This window comes from Pleurodeles waltl, chromosome 4_2 (assembly GCF_031143425.1).
Source record: "Pleurodeles waltl isolate 20211129_DDA chromosome 4_2, aPleWal1.hap1.20221129, whole genome shotgun sequence".
Classification (NCBI taxonomy): Eukaryota; Metazoa; Chordata; class Amphibia; order Caudata; family Salamandridae; genus Pleurodeles; species Pleurodeles waltl.
Window position 1 is genome coordinate 27,464,585 of NC_090443.1, and position 24,999 is coordinate 27,489,583.

The 24,999-nt window shown below is 47.4% G+C and overlaps 1 protein-coding gene across 1 annotated transcript in view; it reads right to left on the reverse strand.

Moving 5' to 3' along the window:
- LOC138292090 (uncharacterized) overlaps window positions 1-24,999 on the reverse strand; it is a 148,691-nt gene that overhangs the window by 116,699 nt on the left and 6,993 nt on the right. Inside the window, exons 5-6 of the mRNA XM_069230466.1 lie at window positions 11,302-11,350; window positions 9,460-9,641 (exon numbers count right to left, since the gene is read on the reverse strand). Coding sequence (XP_069086567.1) covers window positions 9,460-9,641; window positions 11,302-11,350 — 231 coding nt within the window. The remainder of the gene's footprint in view (window positions 1-9,459; window positions 9,642-11,301; window positions 11,351-24,999) is intronic.

The following is a 24,999-nucleotide window of genomic DNA, read 5'->3' on the forward strand; positions in this document are numbered from 1 at the left end:
TCGTACTGATCGATGGTGTGGGAACCAGGGTCCGTGGCGCTTGGTGCGGTCCAGTCATGGATAGGCTTGCCTTTGGTGCGTGCGCTGCGTGCACCCTCTGAGCGGCCGTGCACCCCCAGGCATTTTAGACAGGTGGCACGGTCCGTGAATAAGGAAGAACAGTGATTGGCTAGGTTAGCTTAACGGGAGAAAAAAATAAAACTACAGGGGCAAGAGGGAAAACAAACAAACCAACATCTGACTGGAGGGAGAAACATTACAGATCATTGTTTGGGAAAACACTGTTGGGTTAACAAGAAGATCGGCCTCTAAGCGTACACAGAAGTGAAAAGGGAGAATGGGGATTTATGGGGGTCAGCATTTAGCCCTACACCCCCAGGCATTTCGGACTGGTGGGATGGTCCGAGAATAAGGAACAGCAGTGATTGGTTAGGTTAACTGGGTGGGGGGGTTGAAGCAATTAGGGCTCATATGTTTGAGGGGACCATTAGTGTTGGAAAAGGTCTCACTACATGTCGGTCAGCAGGAGCTAAGAAGTTCAGAAGTGGCTTGAAGTTTTGTTAGTAGTTCTCTTTTTGGGACTGGGATGGCAACCAAACAGAGCAGGCAGAAGGAAGATGCTCATGCTCGAGGCTGATGGCAGGTCGGGTCTGCTGCTGCCTGGAGTTCTGGACCAGACATGGGTCCTGCAGAGGGTATGGCTGCAGTGTACGTTTACAGGAGGAGGAGGGGGGTGGGATCAGTGCTTGCCCGCCCACCACCCACGAAAAAGGCAAAAAATGTCAGGCCAGTTGTGGGAGAGGCGGTGTGGGACCATGAAGCACCCCCAGTGGCCCAGCCCTCCAGGGCTGAAAGGCCATGTCGGGCGGTGCTCCTTCAGATCAAGCACAAGGCTGCAGCGACATCTGGGCAAGAGCCAATATGAGGCAATAAAGCGGTGGTCCCTGGGTGAGCAGCCTGTGGTAGTACACTTACTGGGGTCGGTGGAGATCCCTTTCTTCGCGGGGGACTGGGGATGCAAATGAGACCGTGAAGTTGAGTACAGTGAGCCCGTGTGGTAGGAGAGGGCGCACACTGAGCAGGGGGACAGGGCTGAGCATGATGCGGGACCGCCTCTTAATCTCTCTGGTCTCGCTGGCAAGAGCAGGCAGGCCAAGGATAAGAAATTTGATTGGGGCAGCTGTGGCAGGACAGGAATTGCCTGGGGTCCTCCTGCTTTTCCCCTGGTTTTGCAAGTTCGGCCAGGGCCCCTGTGTGGGGGCTGAGGGTGTTTGGGGTACAAGGGTTGCTGCTAGCAGAGGGGTGGGGCTGAAAATGCCTGGCAGCATGGTGCCAATGTTTGGATGTTCAAGGATGGAGGCACCACAATTTTGGGGGAGACGTCGGTATGGCATCCTGCGGGGGTTGAGGGCACCTCAGGTGACAGCTGGTGGGCTGGAGATAGTGGCACGTGCCCATTACAGGGAGAAAACCCCCATTGATTCACAAGGAGGGGTGTGGGCTGGAAGTCGATCTGGGTTTCAGATGAGGGGGTAGGTGGTTGTGAGGATGACAGGTTACCGCATAGGTTTGCTGACCAGATGGGACAGTCAGGTGGTGGTGACAAGAGAGGTGGCGTTGTATTCCTACACAGGGCTCAAGCTGGTGTGACCAATTCAGAGGCGGCTAAGGACTTGAAGGGATGGGGAAGGCATAACATGCCCCTACCAGTGCATAAGAATTGTTTTGAGGATCTGTATGATGCACAGTTTGGCGATGGGGATGTTGGTGATGGCCTGATTGCAGGTACAAGTGCAAGTGCGGGTGGTGCTTATGAGTGTGGCATGGAAGACATTGAATTGGACTATGAGGAAGGAAGAGGACCTCGAGGAAGGATAACTGTGAGACTCTGAGTTTCAGGAATCGGTGTGGTGGAAGGCACCTCATGATTCTCATTATGGGCACAAGCAGACTAACGGCCAAGAAGGAGTTTGTGTTTTTCAGGCAAAAAAGAAGTCAGAGGTGAAAATAGAGGTGTCTGTACAGACGGATAGAGCTGTGGCGTTGGGGCAACAGGCTTTGGAACAATCTGTGACCTTGAAGCCAGGTAAGGCTGGTGTGCTGAAAAATATTTGTCAGTCTGTGGGGGTGGATACCAAGGGTGGAGAAGAAGACACTGGTGGCAGCTTGTGAACTGTAGGTATGTGCAGGACCAGGGAACAGGCGCTGAGGCTATCGGGAAACATGGGGAAAAAATCTGAGAAGGCCAATGGTGATATTATTGACTTAGTGAAAGATGACGAAGAGGTCAAGGAGAGTAAGGATGTCAGGCATAAAAAAACTCCATTACATGGGGATTACCAAGGAGCTTGTGGCACATCTTACAGCTGCCACAAATGAACGTGTATGGAATGGGGAGTACATGGATATGTTCAAGCTGTTACACAGGGTGGTGAGAGCTAAGGATTAGTCCAAGGACTAGTATGAGCTGTTCAGGCATCCAAAGATGACGGTTAACATAGAGAATTTGATGGTAGCCATTTTTGATTTACGCTAGCATATATTGCAAGAAGTTTCCTGAGAGATGAGTGGCACTCTTTAAATACTTAGATGTAGTGAGGAAGACCCAGATAACGTTTGGGGCTGGGCATGGGTGCGGTATGACGAGGGATTTCAGACTCTGGAAGCAGATGACGCTGACAGGGTTTGAGGAAAGTTGGATAATGAGCTGTTCCTGCAGACAATGACGCTATCCCGACCGGCCTCATCAACCTATACAGCCAGTGGCCAGTGATTTACAAACTACTTCAGGGCTGGTCCACCTAATCGGGGGTGGGTGCAGGGGGTCATAGACAGACATCTAATTCTGGTGCATGCTGGGTCTACAGCAAAGGTATGTGCAATAGAGAACATTGCTTTTCCGACACAAATGCTCCAAGTGCCTTGGGAAGCATCTAGTCGTTCAATGTGGTCCCTAAGGGAATACTGGGGATCTTGAGGGACAAGATGGGGGCAGCGGTAGCCCAACAGTGACATGTGCAGAGGCCGGGGCGGACAGGTTATGGGGAAAGGCTCTTAAACCAATTAAGTTGGGATGGCTCAGATACTGGTTGTCCCAGAATGATTCTGTAGGGACTGCTGCTTTATTGTTGGATGGTTTCTGTGATGGTTTCAAGTTGGGCTATAAGAATCTGCGTTCCATCCAGGGGCATTGAGAGTTGGTGTGGCATTAGTAGATGAAAGAGGAGGGTGACGGTCAGATGGCAGGACCTGTTGTGTGAATATCCATTGCCGGATTTGATAATCTCCTCAATTGTAATTGTGCCTAAAAAGGAACCTGCGGAATGCAGGCTGATTCAGCATCTTTCATGGCCTAAAAGGAGTTTGATCAAAGCCTTCATACTGGAGCATATGTGTAGGGTGCATTATGCATCAGTGGACTCTGCGAACGGTTTCAGGGTATCACCCTTCATCAGCCAGGCTAGCTTAAATCCAATGGCACAGTGAGCAAGGATGCTTGTTTCCGGTCCAGAGAGGACCTGGCTTGGCAGTTCGGGCTGGACTGTTCCCATGAGGAACAGCGTCAAGACTGATTTGCATATGGCTGGGTCCAACCTTGGGTGGCATGGTGAGCAAAAGAACAATGGATTAACCCAGATCTGTGACTGGGGGTGAGTGTTTGCATTGTTCAGAACTCCGTCCATCATCCTTTTGTGTTGCTAGGGTTTGGCTTTTTTGTCATGTTGTACTGGGGTATGAACCATCGGCAGGTGAGTTGAGGAAGAGTATTTTGGAGGGTTGGGCCAGAGAGTGGGGATCAAAGGAGAATATACAGACACATGTGACATTGCAGACATTGAAAGGCTTGGTGGAAGTTCTTCCACAGGTTTGCAGCAGGAGAGTAGACTGTTTTCAGTGTTAATGGTGTGGCTGTTTTTTGGGGCATTTTGAATGGAAGAGATGATTGGTTCCAAGAAGAAAGATAGTGTCACATTGAATAGAGTGCAGGTTTTGCAATCTAAAAGAGATCAGAAGAGTAGGTGGAAGTGTGTGTCACTCTGGCTTTATATGGATGAACAGATTTGCACGACTTGGTTGGGGTGGAGCTTCCAGTAGATTAGATTTTCAGCATGCGGCAGGAAACAGTGACCCAGTCTCTACATTTGGGTGTGTTGAGAAAGGCACTGGGGTTGCTGGGTTGCCAGGGGAGGAATATGGCACTCATTCCTTTAGGATTGGGATGGCAATGGAAGCAGAGATGCATGGTTGGCAAGAGCAGGACATTCAGAGGTGTAAAGATGGTCGCCGGAGTGCTACAAATGGGTACATGAGATAGGGTCTGCCATGGTAGAATGGTGATTAATGATTCTTTTGTTTGTCACAGGGTGCACAGCAGGGCCGGTGAGAGCACACATCAAGGTCTGGATTTGTGGCCACTCCTTTGTGAAGTAGGCCGAACATCAGGCTGAACCAGGAAGCACAGCAAGCAATTGGGCTTCGATGACTTTAAAGTGGAATTAAAATGGTTTGGCAAGGGTGGAATGCGCTGGGTCGAGCTTTTGCCTAAAGTTGAAACAGATGCAGAACAATTTTCATTTCCCCGATGTTTTACATTTGGGGAGAACTAGTTAGTTAAGCTGAAGGGCTTGGCTCTCACAAAATGTGTTAAGGATGATTTGCTTAAAATAAAGTGCATGTGGGCTGGAACAACAATTGTGTGAACAGCCTTTTTGCTGCAGAGATGTTGGAGAGGAGCCGAGAAGCCAGGTGCAATTGACAGGGTGCGGAAGCAGTGTAACCAGGATATGAGACGTTTTTGTAGGGAGGAATGAGTACGGGTTATCCATCATCATAACATTAAGTATGAGGAAGTGTATTCATTTCGAGGCGATGGGGGTTTTTGGCTGATTTTTTGAGGGACTCAGCCTGAAGTTGCGGGGGAGGAACGTGAGTCAGGTGGACTTGTCAGGAAAGGTTCTGCAGTTTGGAGTGAGCAGTGTGGGTTAGGCTCTGCTTAGCAAATGTGCAGGTTGTATGGTCCAACGGGAAGCTCTTCGGGAGGTTTCTATGAGGGCAGATAAAAGCCCTCTTTTCATAGCAGGAAGCAGAGGAGATGATATTTCAGTTACCCTGAGGGACCCTTTTGTGTGACAAATAGCTATACACTTTGCCTAGCTACCCATAGTTTTAAAGTAATCCAAAATGCTGAGTATTAAAGCTTCAATTCTGGCTAGCACTGCAGTGAACACATTTCTCCTTAAAGCCTGTGCCCTCAGTTTCATATGTATTCTAGCTCTTCTGTGCACATACAAGGTATGTATCTGTTTAAAGCGCTTCAGTTTTAGGCAGCGCAGCAACGACTCCATTTCGCCTAAAAACCCGTGCCTAAACCATCATTCTCATACGTATTTCACTGAAAGCGCTTTTAGGCACCCTATATTCATATGCACTTAGGTGCAAGAAATGTAGCCTAACAGCCACAGCTCCACTCCTCTCCACTCCAATCTACCCCACTCCACTCCAATCCACCAAGTATAACAAAATCTCGTCTTGCCTCCTTTCTTACCTTCCTCTAGAAGATTCCTGAATTACCCTCACCTCTCAGCTCACACCTCATTTAGCAGACTTGTAACACAACAACTGTCTTCACACACCCTCACCTCTCCTCATATTCTGGGGGTATAACACAGCTTATGTCCCACACTGATGTAACACCACCATCTTTCCTCTCATGCACCAGTTGTATATCACACACCTCCTCTCGCAGATCACTGTAACACTGTTACCTCTCCTCAAACCCCCAAATGTACACCACACATCTCCTTTCGCAAACCATTGGAATACCCTCACATCCAGTGGAGGTTACTGCATGAGGGAGCTGAGAGACGTGCTAAATGTGAACAATAAAATGGTAATGATCGTCAGCCTGCCCAGGAGCTGGGAGAAATGAGGGGCGTGTCCCCTGCTGAATGGAGGAGTAGGGCAGTGCTGGCCAGACACTGCAAAGTATGCATGTCAGTTTGGCCGGCAGACTTGTGCTGGCCAAAATGACATGTGCACTTTAAAACTCTCCACCTGGCTGCCTTGGACAGCTCGGTGGAGACCAAGCACAGGCCTAAATGGCCTGAAAGAGCATCTAGCTAGCCCACTCCATCCAATCCTGGTGCTGCTCTCATGCTGTTTAGCAGCATGAGAGCAGCGCCTGGATTGCTTAGGGAATTTCCTCTTCCACTGGTGCCAGCCGACGCAGACCGTAGCTGTCCAAAGGCAGCTGGCCTTACTTAAAAGATGACAGCTACAAACTGAAGCCCATAAACCAAGATATGTAGAGCTAGCAGTATGTGGAACTCCATTACTGAAGCTCATCACAGTACAGAGGTCCCATTACTGGAGGTCAAAAAGCGAGGTAAACCCATTTTCCTAAAAATGCCGTTATAGAATTTCGGGCATAACTACCATGCAAAAAAAAAGTAAGTAATGCAAACTGCTTAAATAATGTATGTGCTCTAATTGTGCTAGCCTTTGTATTTGGAGTTTACATAGTGCATCACATCAAATGCACTTATTTGTGATACACTTAGGAATATGTGCTACTGGGCACGAGCACAGTTTCATATGCCCCAGATATTTTCAAATACAAAATGTGAAAATGACATTTGGAAGCAATTTTACCAATTGCAAACCATACAGCAGGGCACAGAGGCCTATAATTGTGTCGCTTGGTATGCCCAAGTGCCTGGCTTGGCCACTGCTTGTTTATTAAATGTGTACTACTGGGCGTGAATCCTCGCAGTGATTTGCCCGTGAAGGAGAGGGAGACGACGTCGTGTGCTTGAAACACTTGATTTGCTCAAATGAGCAGCAGAGTTAGAAGACAGGCCTTTCGTGTGCTTTCAGGTCTAGAGTCTGCAATAAGGCTTATGTCCAGGACCCTCTTCTAGTTCCCAGTATTTACTAAAATATGACACTCAAAGCTTAAACCATCATTATTCAGATGCCTCACTCCTGCCCTACTCCCACAGCTAATCGCGGTACAGAATCAGCTCATCTGTAAAATATACGTTTTCTTTACCATTTTCTGTTCAATTTAAAAGGCACAGCAGTGGAGTCACCTGGACTTTTTATATAGCGCTATGTCATACATCAGACGGAATGTGTTCATTTGGCATCTTAACAAACTCACAAGATGAAATGCCAATGAGCTTCGCCAAGGTTTAAAATATGTAACTCAAGAGCTTACATTTCTTGCTGATTAATTTAACTTGCGTTTATTTATTATGCAAGGTGTTTGCATTGGTTTATATTAAGTTACCTGAAGGTGAAAGGTCAACATAATAGTTACAGAATATGTTGTTCTTTTTACCTATGTCCAGCCATGTCCATGACCCACCCCTCACACTCACCCACCTTCTTTGCACTCAGGATCACAGAACCCATACTTTTTAGGTCTTGTAAAACAGAGTACATGCCCATTACTTACCATGTGCTGGCTTAATTGTCATTCTTTATTAGCTGCCTCCTAATTGGTCACAATATGCCTCATGCCACTTCCTTTTATTTCTCCGAAGCATGGACCTAGGGCTAATTGATTTTGTTTTATCTGTGTCCTTTTGCTGTCCTTTTCGCTGCTCGTGTTGTGGTTTGGGGTACTTTTTTCCATTGTTTTTTGGACCTGCATTTTTTTCATCCATTTCTTTTATTTTTAGGGAATTCAGTGATTCGTTTTACTGCACCAATGCCATGGACTCTTGAAGCAGTTCATGACTTTGTATTACAGTTTGATGCTTCACTTTACCAATACCTTTGGGTTGCTTTTAACTTAGGTCCCATTCCTTGTACGAAGTGGAGGTTGGTTTGTTTTTGCCTTAAATTCTTTTGGAATTCAGAACTTCCTTTTGCAGTCACAAACAAATGCCACAGACTCTTAAAGCAGGACATGGGACTGCATGTGTTTGTTGGCTTTTTAAAGTGCTTCAGTTTTAGGCAGCGCAGCAACAACTCCATTTCTCCTTAAAACTCGTCCCTAAGCTCTCATTCTCATACGTATTTCACTGAAAGCGCTTTTAGGCACCCTTAATTCATATGCACTTAGGTGCAAGAAATGTAGCCTAACAGCCACAGCTCCACTCCTCTCCACTCCAATCTACCCCACTCCACTCCAATCTACCAAGTATATCAACAGCTCTTCTTGCAAACTGATGTACCAACCTCCCCTCCCTGCTCACACTTTGGATATATCACACACCTCCTCTCTCAGACCACTGTAATACTTTCACATGTTCACCTTTCTCCTTCACATCTTGGATGTATAAAACCCACCTCCTCTAGAAGATCCCTGAAATACCCTCACCTCTCGGCCCTCACCTCATTTAGCAGACGTGTAACAAAAACAACTGTCTTCACAAACCCTCACCTCTTCTCATATCTTGAGGGTGTAACACAGATCTCCTCTCGCTGACTGCTGTAACACCCTTGCCTCTCCTCAAACCCCAGGCGTATCACAGAGCTTATCTCCCACACTGCTGTAATGCCACCACCTTTCCTCTCATGCACCAGTTGTATATCACACATCTCCTTTCGCAGATCACTGTAACAATCATCTTAACTCTCCTCAAACCCCAAGTGCATATCACACATCTCCTCTCGCAAACCATTAGAATACCTTCACATCCAGTGGTGGTTTCTCCATGAGGGTGGGGGAGTGTAGCCCCCCCCACACGCTGTGAGCCATGCTAAATGTGAACAATAAAATAGTAATGAAATGATTTAATTGCCATTTAATTTTTCACAAGGCACGCCACAGCCATCAACCTGCCCTGGAGCTGGGAGAAATGAGGGGCATGCCCCCTCCTGAATGGAGGCCTAGGGCAGTGCTGGCAAGACACTGTAAAGTACGCATGTCAGTTTGGCCAGCATAATTGCGCCTGCCAAAATGACATGTGCACTTTACAGCTCTCCACCTGTCTGCCTTGGACAGCTGGGTGGAGACCAAGCACAGGCCTAAAGTGCCTGTAAGAGTGTCTCGCCAGCCCGCTCCATTCAATCCTGGTGCTGCTCTCCTGCTGTTTAACAGCATGAGAGCAGCGCCTGGATTGCTTAGGAAAGTTTCCTCTTCCACTCGTGCCAGTCGGAGCCACAGAGTGTGAAGGACACAGGGGACGCAGCCAGGGTAAGTACATCTATTTCATTTTTAATATTAATATAATGCATGCAACTGTTTTTCTTTTGCATGCATGTGTTATGTTTGTGTTTTGCGATGCGGTGGGGCACTTTGCTCACCCCACTACTTTTATATATTACGGGCCGCTGCTGCTCATATCTCCACCTAACACTGGGTCTATAACACACACCTCCTCTAGTAGAGGGTCATAAGTGCGCCACCTGTCTTCCCACACTCCGGATGTACAAAACACACCTTCTCTCACAGACCAGTGTAACACTCTCGTCTCTCCTCACACCCTGGGTGTATAACACACTCACCTCTCGCCCCGCAGCCTGGGGCTGGTCTGTATTACAGTGAGGTCATAGCACTTGCTTCCTTGCAGAAAGTCGGTGCCAGCCAGGTCCATCCTCCACAGACACTCCACTCTCACCTGCCTCTGGCAGCGCGCGGCGCTCTGCACAGAGCTGCGCAACTCTACTGCCCGAGTCCTGGTGTCCATCTGCAAGAAGAGAAGGACAGGGCTGAGCCTGAGACATCCGAGGGAGGCCCACTGTAAGAAACAACTTAAATACACACTTCTGGCAGACGCTAGAGGCATCACGAATCCCACCACTTGGACAAGCTAGAAAAATGCTGAACAGGAATTCACACTTCACTTAGAATCAAGGTAAAGACAGAAAGCACAGTTAATTGCTACATTTGAGCAACACTCCGAAACCGTGAAGGGCACAAACACAAAAGACTGATGACCACGTGCGCGTGCAGCAATCAGAGACAAGGGTGCCTGCACACCTAACTTCTTTAAGGAGATAGTCATGCCACATATGCTGAAAACATATGAATGCAAATACAAAGTCTGCCTAGTCTTGATCAGACCTCATGCCTACGGCAAATTCATATATGTCATCATGCTTGGTTGCCGTAGCATCGTGATGAAAATGTGTTGCTTTGTAGTGAGGCATGCACATGTACACATCATTGCTCTATTTTATCCCATCGGCAAGAACCATCTTTGTTGTCAATACTGAATAGCATCAGCAAAAAAAAATGGTAAATCCACTAGGTCTTCATTGGTAAAGGCAGAAGGCACGACCCATTTCCTTTTTGCCAATGGCTGTTTGCCTTCTATTTCCTCCAAAGTGCCCGGCTTGTGTTTGTCTGTTGTTTACTTATTTATGGAGAGAAATGTAAAAGTGGAGGGAGGAATAATTTAATTCATCTGAGCCCCTGATAATTCATCTTTTTTGCTCACAGTGCCTCTACGGAGAGGAACCAATTCTATTCAATCTACTCCGACACAACCAGTTAAGCCACGTCGCCTTGGACTGTGAACACGAGCAATCCTAAACATGATGTGACCTTGGTGATCTTCATCAGCAAGAAGCAGGCTGACTGAATTTAGTTCGGGAATTCCTCATACTGTACGCGTTTATGGTCTTCTTGGCTGTGGAGATGCTCAGCATCCTTCCTCTACACACAAACTGTGCTCGCGCTTAAATTCCAGGGATTGGTGAGATTCTCATTATTCACTCACCAAGCCACGGGACCCTTCAGCGCCTCGTGCCCTCTGAAGACGAGTGTTCTCAGCTCAAGACTGATAGCTATTGGCTTGTGCCTTGTCACTGCCCCATCACTTACAACCTTAGGTTTAGAAGAAGCCCCGGCTCGCGGTTAAGATCCCTGTTTCTCATCTAACTGAGTTCTAGTGTGCTACTTGTTGCCTCTATATAGCGTTTACAAGCGCTTTGTACCAGGCAGCACGCAGGGTTGGACAGGCCTTTTGTTCCACCGGGCATTTCCCCAGTGGGCTGGAGCCCTTGCAGCCAGGTCCTGAAAGCCCGGGGCCCTCCGTGTTGCCTCTGTCAGTTCCTCCAGCCCCTGAGGTTAACTGCACCAAGCATATGGAGGTTGCAAGAGAGAGAGAGAAAGCGAGTGAGGGAGGAAGGGAGAGGGAGAGAGAAGGGGAGAGGGAGAGAGAAGGGGAGAAGAGAGAGAAGTGTAGGAGAGGGATAGAGTATACCAATAAAATCAGACAAATAAAGAGTCAGAAAGATGCAGCAAGAGAGAGCAGCAGATAGGAACGAATGAGACAGACACCAAATGAAAAGCCCAAATAAAATGTCAGTTCATGAAACCAATGAGGAGTATGGAAAAATTACCTCAGTGAAAATCTCCAGCTTGCCTCCTTTGTCGACTGGAACACAGATTCTAAGGGGGAAATACATTATAGTGAATTCAACAGAGAAAGGCCTCGCTTCACACACACCAAGGCCACAAAGCACAGAGCTGCTACAGCTGTTGCTAGAAGCTACTCTGCTGCAAATATATACGCTCTTCAGGTTATCACTGTATTCTTCCTGATTTCCGTTTCATTGTATATCTCGCATTAGAGCCAAGGTGTAATGTATATGTAATGAAAGAACAAGCATTGATAACAACAATCTATTGGCTTTATCAGTGCTTTTTGGCAATGATGCGCAGCATCAGCAAAAAAGAAAAGAATGGAGTGGTGGAAACAGGTGGGGGAGAAGTCAACACTGGTGGTGGGAACAACATGAAGTCGCTAGAGGAGCAACAGGGGAGCTTGAGGGGGGAGGATAGGGAAGGACATGTTTTTAATGCGGGAAAACAACGGATGAGCTGGAAGGGGGGGGCAATTAGGAGGGGGAAGATGCACATGAGGGAAAGAACAAGAAAAGACATGCAGTCTCGGAGAAAGCGTAAAGAACAAGAAAAAAGTAATCCCCTGAATGTGAGCAGAGGAATGATACAAGTCATCAAATTAAAAGGTTTGTATAGAAGTTATCATTCAGAGGAGGGATAAACACAATAAGAGGAAGGAAAGCCATCAAATAAAAAGCAAACAATTACAGTGACAAGAAGCCAGCCAAAGGTAAGCACTGGTTTGGCTCTAAGCCCACTGCAAATGTTTGACACAGTCTTCAAGAGATCAAAAGACAACAGACCAAAGCTGTATGTGGGCAAGAATTAAAAACCCAGTCCTTTTCTGCTTTAACTCCCTGGTCTTGTTCAATCTTCACAACATCCTATTAAAATGAAGATTGCAAGAAAAAGTTTGTAAAAGAAAGTGAGCAGATGCACATACTTTTTATGCCCATTATAGCTTTCCTACCAGAAACATTTTACCTGCAAATAACTGCATAAGGTCATGGATTGCTTGGGGGATTACATTTAGCTGTGTGGGTGAAAATATAGTGGATGATAAGCTTACACAAAAACAAAACTATATGTACATTGCCATGATGCACTGCTTACATATTATGTATTACTCAGTATTTAGAGGCAGTGGAAGGGAACCTGGGAGATGGTGAGGCCAGGAAAAAGAGAGAGGGAGTCAGTGGCCATTTTCTACTTGAAGGTATGTGTGCATTGATGAAAGTCTTAAACCTTAGTAGCTAAGAGATAGCTCTTTGAGTGTGTCTTTTAGAAGGTCACACCTGCTTGAGGGACATGAACCTAGATGCACAACTGATTCCTTAGGGTGGCCAGGTGTTTTTGACTCGCAGTGTGCAGGTTTTGAGCAGGGAGCAGTGGGCCATGATTTTGGATGGGTATGTTTGCCAGGTGCCAGGACAATCTTTAGCACAAGAATGTAAAGGGCTGAATTGAACCATGGTTTTAGGAAAACAGCAAAATGATCAGGCACTGGCAATTTCAAAGTATACATTCTGCTTCGTATTTTTGTCCACTGCGCCACTTCAGATGGAGAGCAGCCATATGGAAATCCATCTTAGTCATGCCCCATTAGGTATAGTCCAGCTTGAACTGCCAGGCCTTGTCCTCTCTGCACAGGGACACAAGCAAGCTTAGAACGGTGTCAGCATTCCTGGAACTCATCACCGAGATGCAGCTTGAATCCTACAGCAGAATGAGCTATGGGGCACACATCAGGGCTCCATCTTAGAAAGACACATTCATTTGTCCACATCTTTGACAGATAACTAACCAATCTGGTGACAGCTTGAGAATGTCATAGTTTGCCTAGAGAGGTTGTGTAGGAAAGTACCATCTTGCCTGGCATGTTACCCCCATTTTTCACTGTATATATGTTGTTTTAGTTGTATGTGTCACTGGGACCCTGTTCACCAGGGCCCCAGTGCTCATAAGTGTGCCTGAATGTGTTACCTGTGTAGTGACTAACTGTCTCACTGAGGCTCTGCTAATCAGAACCTCAGTGGTTATGCTCTCTCATTTCTTTCAAATTGTCACTAACAGGCTAGTGACCAATTTTACCAATTTACATTGGCTTTCTGGAACACCCTTATAATTCCCTAGTATATGGTACTGAGGTACCCAGGGTATTGGGGTTCCAGGAGATCCCTATGGGCTGCAGCATTTCTTTTGCCACCCATAGGGAGCTCTGACAATTCTTACACAGGCCTGCCACTGCAGCCTGAGTGAAATAACGTCCACGTTATTTCACAGCCATTTTACACTGCACTTAAGTAACTTATAAGTCAGCTATATGTCTAACCTTTACCTGGTAAAGGTTAGGTGCAAAGTTACTTAGTGTGAGGGCACCCTGGCACTAGCCAAGGTGCCCCCACATTGTTCAGAGCCAATTCCCTGAACATTGTGAGTGCGGGGACACCATTACACGCGTGCACTACATATAGGTCACTACCTATATGTAGCTTCACAATGGTAACTCCGAATATGGCCATGTAACATGTCTATGATCATGGAATTGCCCCCTCTATACCATCCTGGCATAGTTGGCACAATCCCATGATCCCAGTGGTCTGTAGCACAGACCCTGGTACTGCCAAACTGCCCTTCCTGGGGTTTCACTGCAGCTGCTGCTGCTGCCAACCCCTCAGACAGGCATCTGCCCTCCTGGGGTCCAGCCAGGCCTGGCCCAGGATGGCAGAACAAAGAACTTCCTCTGAGAGAGGGTGTTACACCCTCTCCCTTTGGAAAATGGTGTGAAGGCAGGGGAGGTGCAGCCTCCCCCAGCCTCTGGAAATGCTTTGTTGGGCACAGATGTGCCCAATTCTGCATAAGCCAGTCTACACCGGTTCAGGGGACCCCTTAGCCCTGCTCTGGCGTGAAACTGGACAAAGGAAAGGGGAGTGACCACTCCCCTGACCTGCACCTCCCCTGGGAGGTGTCCAGAGCTCCTCCAGTGTGCTCCAGACCTCTGCCATCTTGGAGACAGAGGTGCTGCTGGCACACTGGACTGCTCTGAGTGGCCAGTGCCACCAGGTGACGTCAGAGACTCCTTCTGATAGGCTCCTTCAGGTGTTAGTAGCCTATCCTCTCTCCTAGGTAGCCAAACCCTCTTTTCTGGCTATTTAGGGTCTCTGTCTCTGGGGAAACTTTAGATAACGAATGCAAGAGCTCATCCGAGTTCCTCTGCATCTCTCTCTTCACCTTCTGCCAAGGAATCGACTGCTGACCACGCTGGAAGCCTGCAAACCTGCAACATAGTAGCAAAGATGACTACTGCAACTCTGTAATGCTGATCCTGCCGCCTTCTCGACTGTTTTCCTGCTTGTGCATGCTGTGGGGGTAGTCTGCCTCCTCTCTGCACCAGAAGCTCCGAAGAAATCTCCTGTGGGTCGACGGAATCTTCCCCCTGCAACCGCAGGCACCAAAAAGCTGCATTACCGGTCCCTTGGGTCTCCTCTCAGCACGACGAGCTGGGTCCCTCGAATCCAGCGACTCTGTCCAAGTGACCCCCACAGTCCAGTGACTCTTCAGTCCAAGTTTGGTGGAGGTAAGTCCTTGCCTCACCTCGCTGGGCTGCATTGCTGGGAACCGCGACTTTTGCAGCTACTCCGGCCCTTGTGCACTTCCGGCGGAAATCCTTTGTGCACAGTCAAGCCTGGGTCCACGGCACTCTAACCTGCATTGCACGACTTTCTAAGTTGGTCTCCGGCGACGTGGGACTCCTTTGTGCGACTTCGGGTGAGCACCGTTTCACGCATCCTCGTAGTGCCTGTTTCTGGCACTTCTCCGGGTGCTACCTGCTGCTGAGAGGGCTCCTTGTCTTGCTCGACGTCCCCTCTCTCTCCTGGTCCAATTTGCGACCTCCTGGTCCCTCCTGGGCTACAGCAGCGTCCAAAAACACTAACTGCACGATTTGCAGCTAGCAAGGCTTGTTGGCATTCTTTCGGCGGGAAAACACTTCTGCACGACTCTCCACGGCGAGAGGGATTCGTCCACCAAAGGGGAAGTCTCTAGCCCTTTTTGTTCCTGCAGAAACCTCAGCTTCTTCTGTTCAGTAGAAGCTTCTTTGCATCCACAGCTGGCATTTCCTGGGCATATGCCCATCTCCGACTTCCTTGTGACTTTTGGACTTGGTCCCCTTGTTCCACAGGTACCCTAGATTGGAAATCCACAGTTGTTGCATTGTTGGTTTGTGTCTTTCCTGCATTATTCCTCTAACACGACTTCTTTGTCCTTAGGGGAACTTTAGTGCACTTTGCACTCACTTTTCAGGGTCTTGGGGAGGGTTATTTTTCTAACTCTCACTATTTTCTAATAGTCCCAGCGACCCTCTACAAGGTCACATAGGTTTGGGGTCCATTCGTGGTTCGCATTCCACTTTTGGAGTATATGGTTTGTGTTGCCCCTATCCCTATGTTTCCCCATTGCATCCTATTGTAACTATACATTGTTTGCACTGTTTTCTAAGACTATACTGCATATTTTTGCTATTGTGTATATATATCTTGTGTATATTTCCTATCCTCTCACTGAGGGTACACTCTAAGATACTTTGGCATATTGTCATAAAAATAAAGTACCTTTATTTTTAGTATAACTGTGTATTGTGTTTTCTTATGATATTGTGCATATGACACTAAGTGGTACTGTAGTAGCTTCACACGTCTCCTAGTTCAGCCTAAGCTGCTCTGCTAAGCTACCATTATCTATCAGCCTAAGCTGCTAGACACCCTATACACTAATAAGGGATAACTGGGCCTGGTGCAAGGTGCAAGTACCCCTTGGTACTCACTACAAGCCAGTCCAGCCTCCTACATTGGTTGTGCAGTGGTGGGATAAGTGCTTTGAGACTACTTACCACTCTTGTCATTGTACTTTTCATAAGAGAAAAATATACAAAACAAGGTCAGTGTATATACACATAGACAAAAAGTTTTGCATTTCCTCTTTTCACTCTTTTCTAAGTGCTGAAAAGTACTTCTAACTTTCTAAAAAGTTCAAAAAGTTTAAAAAGTTAGTTTTTCTCTGTCTTTCTAAAAGCTCTGACAAACTTTTTATCTTTTTCTATCACTTTAACTCTCTCTAAAAATGTCTGGCACAGGCCAAAATGTTGATCTGTCCAAACTTGCATATGATCACCTTAGCTGGAAAGGAGCAAGGAGTCTCTGCATAGAGAGAGGTTTGAGTGTAGGGAAGAATCCTTCCTTGGAATTGTTACTTAACATGCTTAGAGAACAAGATAAGGCAAGAAGTGCCCCATCTGTTGAAAAAGTAGCTAATGGTTCCCAATCTGATCCAGGGACTCCCCCAGGAAAAGATTCAGGAAAGAAACTTCCTAGCCTGCCCATTACTAGACAGTCTAGCATAGTTGGTAATGATGGAGAGCCTCACCATACAAATAGTGTTGTCTCACATCATAGCAAAAGCATTTATTCTCACCATACTGGTAGTGATGTTTCTGTTAGCCAAGCTGTTAGGGTGGCCTCTGTAAGGGACAGGTCTCCTTCTGTCCATTCTCACCATACTTCTGTTTCAAGGCATGTCCCTCCCACCCACCCTGATGACAGATTGTTAGAAAGGGAGCTCAATAGATTGAGAGTGGAACAAACCAGACTGAAGCTCAAGAAGCAACAGCTGGATTTGGATAGACAAACTTTAGAAGTAGAGAAGGAGAGACAGAAACTGGGTTTAGAAACCCATGGTGGCAGCAGCAGTATTCCCCATAGTCATCCTGCAAAAGAGCATGATTCCAGGAATCTGCACAAGATAGTTTCCCCTTATAAGGAGGGGGATGACATTAACAAGTGGTTTGCTGCACTTGAGAGGGCCTGTGCTGTACAGGATGTCCCTCAAAGGCAGTGGGCTGCTATCCTATGGCTATCATTTAGTGGAAAAGGTAGGGATAGGCTCCTTACTGTAAAAGAAAATGAAGCTAATGATTACAAAGTTCTTAAGAATGCACTCCTGGACGGTTATGGCTTAACCACTGAACAATACAGGATAAAGTTCAGAGAGACCAAAAAGGAGTCTTCACAAGACTGGGTTGATTTCATTGACCATTCAGTGAAGGCCTTTGAGGGGTGGTTACATGGCAGTAAAGTTACTGATTATGACAGCCTGTATAACTTGATCCTGAGAGAGCATATTCTTAATAATTGTGTGTCTGATTTGTTGCACCAGTACTTGGTGGACTCTGAACTGAACTCTCCCCAAGAATTGGGAAAGAAGGCAGACAAATGGGTCAGAACAAGGGTGAACAGAAAAGTTCATACAGGGGGTGACAAAGATGGCAACAAGAAGAAGGATGTTAAGTCTTCTGACAAGGGTGGGGACAAATCTAAAAATGAGTCTTCATCAGGCCCACAAAAACACTCTGGTGGGGGTGGTGGGCCCAAATCCTCTTCTAATCAAAACAAGGAAAAGAAACCATGGTGCTATTTATGTAAAATAAAAGGCCATTGGACAACAGATCCCAGTTGTCCAAAGAAAGGCACCAAGCCTCCTACCACTACAACCCCTACTGCTACACCTAGTGTCCCTACTAATAGCAGTGGTGGTGGGAGCAAACCTACTAATAGCCAATCCAAGGGAGTAGCTGGGCTCACTATTGGTAACTTAGTTGGGGTTGGCCTTGTTAGGGAGGCCACAGAGGCTGTGTTAGTCTCTGAGGGGGCTATTGATTTAGCCACCTTAGTTGCTTGTCCCCTTAATATGGATAAGTACAAGCAGCTACCCCTAATAAATGGTGTTGAGGTTCAGGCCTACAGGGACACTGGTGCCAGTGTGACTATGGTCATAGAGAAACTGGTCCACCCTGAACAACACCTACTTGGTCACCAGTACCAAGTAACCGATGCTCACAACAACACACTTAGCCACCCCATGGCTGTTGTAAATCTCAACTGGGGGGGGGGGGTTTACTGGTCCAAAGAAAGTTGTGGTAGCTTCAGATTTACCTGTAGACTGTCTATTAGGGAATGATTTGGAGACATCAGCTTGGTCAGATGTGGAGTTGGAGGCCCATGCAGCAATGCTGGGCATCCCAGGGCATATTTTTGCTTTGACAAGGGCTCAGGCCAAAAAGCAAAAAGGACAGGGAAGCTTGGATTCTGGAACAATGGACCAAGTGCTCCCTAAAGCTAGGGCTAGTAGAAGCAAACCACTTCCTACTATCCCTCCCTCTACAGTGGATTCTACTTCTGAGGAAGAAGAATTCCCTCCCTGTGCAGAACCTACACCAGAGGAGCTGGAAGCAGACACTGCTGAGCTTTTGGGTGAAGGGGGGCCTGCCAGAGAGGAGCTGAGTGTGGCACAGCAAACCTGTCCCACATTAGAGGGTCTCAGACAGCAAGCTGTCAAACAGGCTAATGGGGATGTCAGTGACTCTCACAGAGTTTACTGGGAGGACAACCTCTTGTACACTGAGCATAGGGATCCTAAACCTGGAGCTGCCAGGAGATTAGTGATTCCTCAGGAGTACAGAAAGTTCCTCCTAACCCTGGCACATGACATTCCCCTAGCTGGGCATCTAGGACAAATGAAAACTTGGGACAGGCTTGTTCCCCTGTTTCATTGGCCTAGAATGTCTGAGGACACAAAGGAATTTTGTAAGTCCTGTGAAACCTGTCAAGCCAGTGGCAAGACAGGTGGCACCCCAAAGGCACCCCTTATTCCACTGCCTGTGGTTGGGGTTCCCTTTGAAAGGGTAGGGGTTGACATAGTTGGCCCCCTTGACCCTCCTACTGCTTCAGGCAATAGATTCATCTTAGTGGTAGTGGACCATGCCACAAGATATCCTGAAGCTATTCCTTTAAGGACCACTACAGCACCTGCAGTGGCAAAGGCCCTCCTGGGAATATTTTCCAGGGTGGGCTTCCCAAAGGAAGTAGTATCAGACAGGGGAAGCAATTTCATGTCTGCATACTTAAAGGCCATGTGGAAGGAGTGTGGTGTAACGTACAAGTTCACAACACCCTATCATCCACAAACAAATGGACTGGTGGAGAGATTTAATAAAACTCTCAAAGGCATGATTATGGGTCTCCCTGAAAAACTCCGCAGGAGATGGGATATCCTTCTACCATGCCTCCTTTTTGCCTACAGGGAGGTACCCCAGAAAGGAGTGGGCTTCAGCCCCTTTGAACTTCTTTTTGGACACCCTGTTAGGGGTCCACTCACACTTGTAAAGGAGGGTTGGGAATAACCTTTAAAAGCTCCTAAGCAGGATATTGTGGATTATGTACTTGGCCTCAGATCAAGGATGGCTGAGTACATGAAAAAGGCCAGTAAAAACCTTCAGGCCAGCCAAGAGCTCCAGAAGCAATGGCATGATCAGAAGGCTGTTTTGGTTCAGTACCAACCAGGGCAGAAAGTGTGGGTCTTGGAGCCTGTGGCCCCAAGAGCACTCCAAGATAAATGGAGTGGACCCCACACAATTGTTGAAAAGAAGGGAGAAGTCACCTATTTAGTTGACTTAGGCACTGCCAGGAGTCCCCTTAGGGTGCTCCATGTCAACCGCCTGAAACCCTACTATGACAGGGCTGATCTCACCCTGCTCATGGCAACTGATGAGGGACAGGAAGAAGACAGTGATCCTCTACCTGATCTCTTCTCTTCCACAGAACAAGATGCTCTTGTGGAAGGTGTAGTTTTGGCTGACTGTCTTACTGCTGAGCAGAAAGACAATTGCATAAATCTCCTAGATCAATTCTCTGAACTCTTCTCTACTGTGCCAGGTACCACTTCTTAGTGTGAGCACACTATAGATACTGGAGACAGCTTGCCTGTCAAAAGTAAGATCTATAGGCAGCCTGACCATGTCAGGGACTGCATAAAGCAAGAGGTCCAGAAAATGTTAGAACTAGGAGTGGTTGAGCACTCTGACAGTCCATGGGCTTCTCCTGTGGTACTGGTACCAAAACCCCATTCCAAAGATGGAAAGAAGGAAATGCGGTTTTGTGTAGACTATAGAGGTCTCAACTTGGTAACCAAAACTGATGCTCACCCTATACCCAGGGCAGATGAGCTCATAGATACACTGGCATCTGCCAAGTATCTAAGCACTTTTGACTTGACTGCAGGGTATTGGCAGATCAAATTGTCAGAAGATGCTAAACCTAAGACTGCATTTTCAACCATTGGAGGACATTACCAGTTTACTGTAATGCCTTTTGGTTTGAAAAATGCACCTGCCACTTTTCAGAGGTTGGTGAACACAGTCCTGCAAGGGCTGGAAGCTTTCAGTGCAGCATATTTGGACGATATAGCTGTCTTTAGCTCCAGCTGGGATGATCACCTGGTCCACCTATGGAAAGTTTTGGAGGCTCTGCAAAAGGCAGGCCTCACTATCAAGGCTTCAAAGTGCCAGATAGGGCAGGGTAAGGTGGTTTATCTGGGACACCTTGTTGGTGGGGAACAGATTGCACCACTTCAGGGGAAAATCCAAACAATTATTGATTGGGTTCCCCCTACCACTCAGACTCAGGTGAGAGCCTTCCTAGGCCTCACTGGGTATTACAGGAGGTTCATTAAGAACTATGGCTCCATTGCAGCCCCTCTTAATGACCTCACATCCAAGAAAATGCCTAAAAAGGTATTATGGACAGCAAACTGTCAGAAAGCTTTTGAGGAGCTGAAGCAGGCCATGTGCTCTGCACCTGTCCTGAAAAGCCCTTGTTACTCTAAAAAATTCTATGTCCAGACTGATGCATCTGAATTAGGAGTAGGGGCAGTCCTATCACAACTTAATTCTGAGGGCCAGGATCAACCTGTTGCTTTTATTAGTAGGAGGTTGACCCCTAGAGAAAAGCGTTGGTCTGCCATTGAGAGGGAGGCCTTTGCTGTGGTCTGGGCACTGAAGAAGTTGAGGCCATACCTGTTTGGCACTCACTTCATTGTTCAGACAGACCACAAACCTCTACTTTGGCTAAAACAAATGAAAGGTGAAAATCCTAAATTGTTGAGGTGGTCCATATCCCTACAGGGAATGGACTATACAGTGGAACATAGACCTGGGAGTAGCCACTCCAATGCAGATGGACTCTCCAGATATTTCCACTTAGACAATGAAGACTCATCAGGTCATGGCTAGTCTTATTGTCCTTCGTTTGGGGGGGGTTGTGTAGGAAAGTACCATCTTGCCTGGCATGTTACCCCCATTTTTCACTGTATATATGTTGTTTTAGTTGTATGTGTCACTGGGACCCTGTTCACCAGGGCCCCAGTGCTCATAAGTGTGCCTGAATGTGTTACCTGTGTAGTGACTAACTGTCTCACTGAGGCTCTGCTAATCAGAACCTCAGTGGTTATGCTCTCTCATTTCTTTCAAATTGTCACTAACAGGCTAGTGACCAATTTTACCAATTTACATTGGCTTTCTGGAACACCCTTATAATTCCCTAGTATATGGTACTGAGGTACCCAGGGTATTGGGGTTCCAGGAGATCCCTATGGGCTGCAGCATTTCTTTTGCCACCCATAGGGAGCTCTGACAATTCTTACACAGGCCTGCCACTGCAGCCTGAGTGAAATAACGTCCACGTTATTTCACAGCCATTTTACACTGCACTTAAGTAACTTATAAGTCACCTATATGTCTAACCTTTACCTGGTAAAGGTTAGGTGCAAAGTTACTTAGTGTGAGGGCACCCTGGCACTAGCCAAGGTGCCCCCACATTGTTCAGAGCCAATTCCCTGAACTTTGTGAGTGCGGGGACACCATTACACGCGTGCACTACATATAGGTCACTACCTATATGTAGCTTCACAATGGTAACTCCGAATATGGCCATGTAACATGTCTATGATCATGGAATTGCCCCCTCTATACCATCCTGGCATAGTTGGCACAATCCCATGATCCCAGTGGTCTGTAGCACAGACCCTGGTACTGCCAAACTGCCCTTCCTGGGGTTTCACTGCAGCTGCTGCTGCTGCCAACCCCTCAGACAGGCATCTGCCCTCCTGGGGTCCAGACAGGCCTGGCCCAGGATGGCAGAACAAAGAACTTCCTCTGAGAGAGGGTGTTACACCCTCTCCCTTTGGAAAATGGTGTGAAGGCAGGGGAGGAGTAGCCTCCCCCAGCCTCTGGAAATGCTTTGTTGGGCACAGGTGTGCCCAATTCTGCATAAGCCAGTCTACACCGGTTCAGGGGACCCCTTAGCCCTGCTCTGGCGCGAAACTGGACAAAGGAAAGGGGAGTGACCACTCCCCTGACCTGCACCTCCCCTGGGAGGTGTCCAGAGCTCCTCCAGTGTGCTCCAGACCTCTGCCATCTTGGAAACAGAGGTGCTGCTGGCACACTGGACTGCTCTGAGTGGCCAGTGCCACCAGGTGACGTCAGAGACTCCTTCTGATAGGCTCCTTCAGGTGTTAGTAGCCTATCCTCTCTCCTAGGTAGCCAAACCCTCTTTTCTGGCTATTTAGGGTCTCTGTCTCTGGGGAAACTTTAGATAACGAATGCAAGAGCTCATCCGAGTTCCTCTGCATCTCTCTCTTCACCTTCTGCCAAGGAATCGACTGCTGACCGCGCTGGAAGCCTGCAAACCTGCAACATAGTAGCAAAGACGACTACTGCAACTCTGTAATGCTGATCCTGCCGCCTTCTCGACTGTTTTCCTGCTTGTGCATGCTGTGGGGGTAGTCTGCCTCCTCTCTGCACCAGAAGCTCCGAAGAAATCTCCCGTGGGTCGACGGAATCTTCCCCCTGCAACCGCAGGCACCAAAAAGCTGCATTACCGGTCCCTTGGGTCTCCTCTCAGCACGACGAGCTGGGTCCCTTGAATCCAGCGACTCTGTCCAAGTAACCCCCACAGTCCAGTGACTCTTCAGTCCAAGTTTGGTGGAGGTAAGTCCTTGCCTCACCTCGCTGGGCTGCATTGCTGGGAACCGTGACTTTTGCAGCTACTCCGGCCCCTGTGCACTTCCAGCGGAAATCCTTTGTGCACAGCCAAGCCTGGGTCCACGGCACTCTAACCTGCATTGCACGACTTTCTAAGTTGGTCTCCGGCGACGTGGGACTCCTTTGTGCGACTTCGGGTGAGCACCGTTTCACGCATCCTCGTAGTGCCTGTTTCTGGCACTTCTCCGGGTGCTACCTGCTGCTGAGAGGGCTCCTTGTCTTGCTCGATGTCCCCTCTCTCTCCTGGTCCAATTTGCGACCTCCTGGTCCCTCCTGGGCCACAGCAGCATCCAAAAACACTAACCGCACGATTTGCAGCTAGCAAGGCTTGTTGGCGTTCTTTCGGCGGGAAAACACTTCTGCACGACTCTCCACGGCGAGAGGGATCCGTCCACCAAAGGGGAAGCCTCTAGCCCTTTTTGTTCCTGCAGAAACCTCAGCTTCTTCTGTCCAGTAGAAGCTTCTTTGCATCTACAGCTGGCATTTCCTGGGCATATGCCCATCTCCGACTTGCTTGTGACTTTTGGACTTGGTCCCCTTGTTCCACAGGTACCCTAGATTGGAAATCCACAGTTGTTGCATTGTTGGTTTGTGTCTTTCCTGCATTATTCCTCTAACACGACTTCTTTGTCCTTAGGGGAACTTTAGTGCACTTTGCACTCACTTTTCAGGGTCTTGGGAGGGTTATTTTTCTAACTCTCACTATTTTCTAATAGTCCCAGCGACCCTCTACAAGGTCACATAGGTTTGGGGTCCATTCGTGGTTCGCATTCCACTTTTGGAGTATATGGTTTGTGGTACCCCTATCCCTATGTTTCCCCATTGCATCCTATTGTAACTATACATTGTTTGCACTGTTTTCTAAGACTATACTGCATATTTTTGCTATTGTGTATATATATCTTGTGTATATTTCCTATCCTCTCACTGAGGGTACACTCTAAGATACTTTGGCATATTGTCATAAAAATAAAGTACCTTTATTTTTAGTATAACTGTGTATTGTGTTTTCTTATGATATTGTGCATATGACACTAAGTGGTACTGTAGTAGCTTCACACGTCTCCTAGTTCAGCCTTAGCTGCTCTGCTAAGCTACCATTATCTATCAGCCTAAACTGCTAGACAACCTATACACTAATAAGGGATAACTGGGCCTGGTGCAAGGTGCAAGTACCCCTTGGTACTCACTACAAGCCAGTCCAGCCTCCTACAGGTTGTAGCTGGCATGAGTGGCACATTTTCTAACTTTATCAAATGCGTGAAAGGTGTAGAGTGGAATGCCACCAAAACCAGTGAGACCAAGAGCAGGAACTAGATGCCTCAACCATATTACACCCACTTTAAAGTCTTGCAACTGGCCATCAATTGATGCAAGGATCCAGCTGAAAATAATGTGCATGATGCATAAAACCCTGCACCAAGACACACCGAGGTACCTAAAAAACATAGTCAGGAACTCAGGGGCATCCAATCCCTACGCAGTATGAACTCTCACTTGCTGGAACCACAGGGATTTAGAAAAATAACACCTATGCCTGCACTTTCTCTGGACCTGCCGCGAGAATACTGAACTCTGTCCCATCGGACCCATCGACAAACGGTTTCAAGAGAGAGCTTAAGAGGAATTTAATAGACAAATTCTTAATATAACAAAAAGCTCTAATCTAGGTTCTAACCTAAGTCAACTCTAAGACCCTTACATCAGGGTCATTGTGCTCACCTAGAAGGGGATATTATGCATGAAGGGTTATCTTGGACCACAT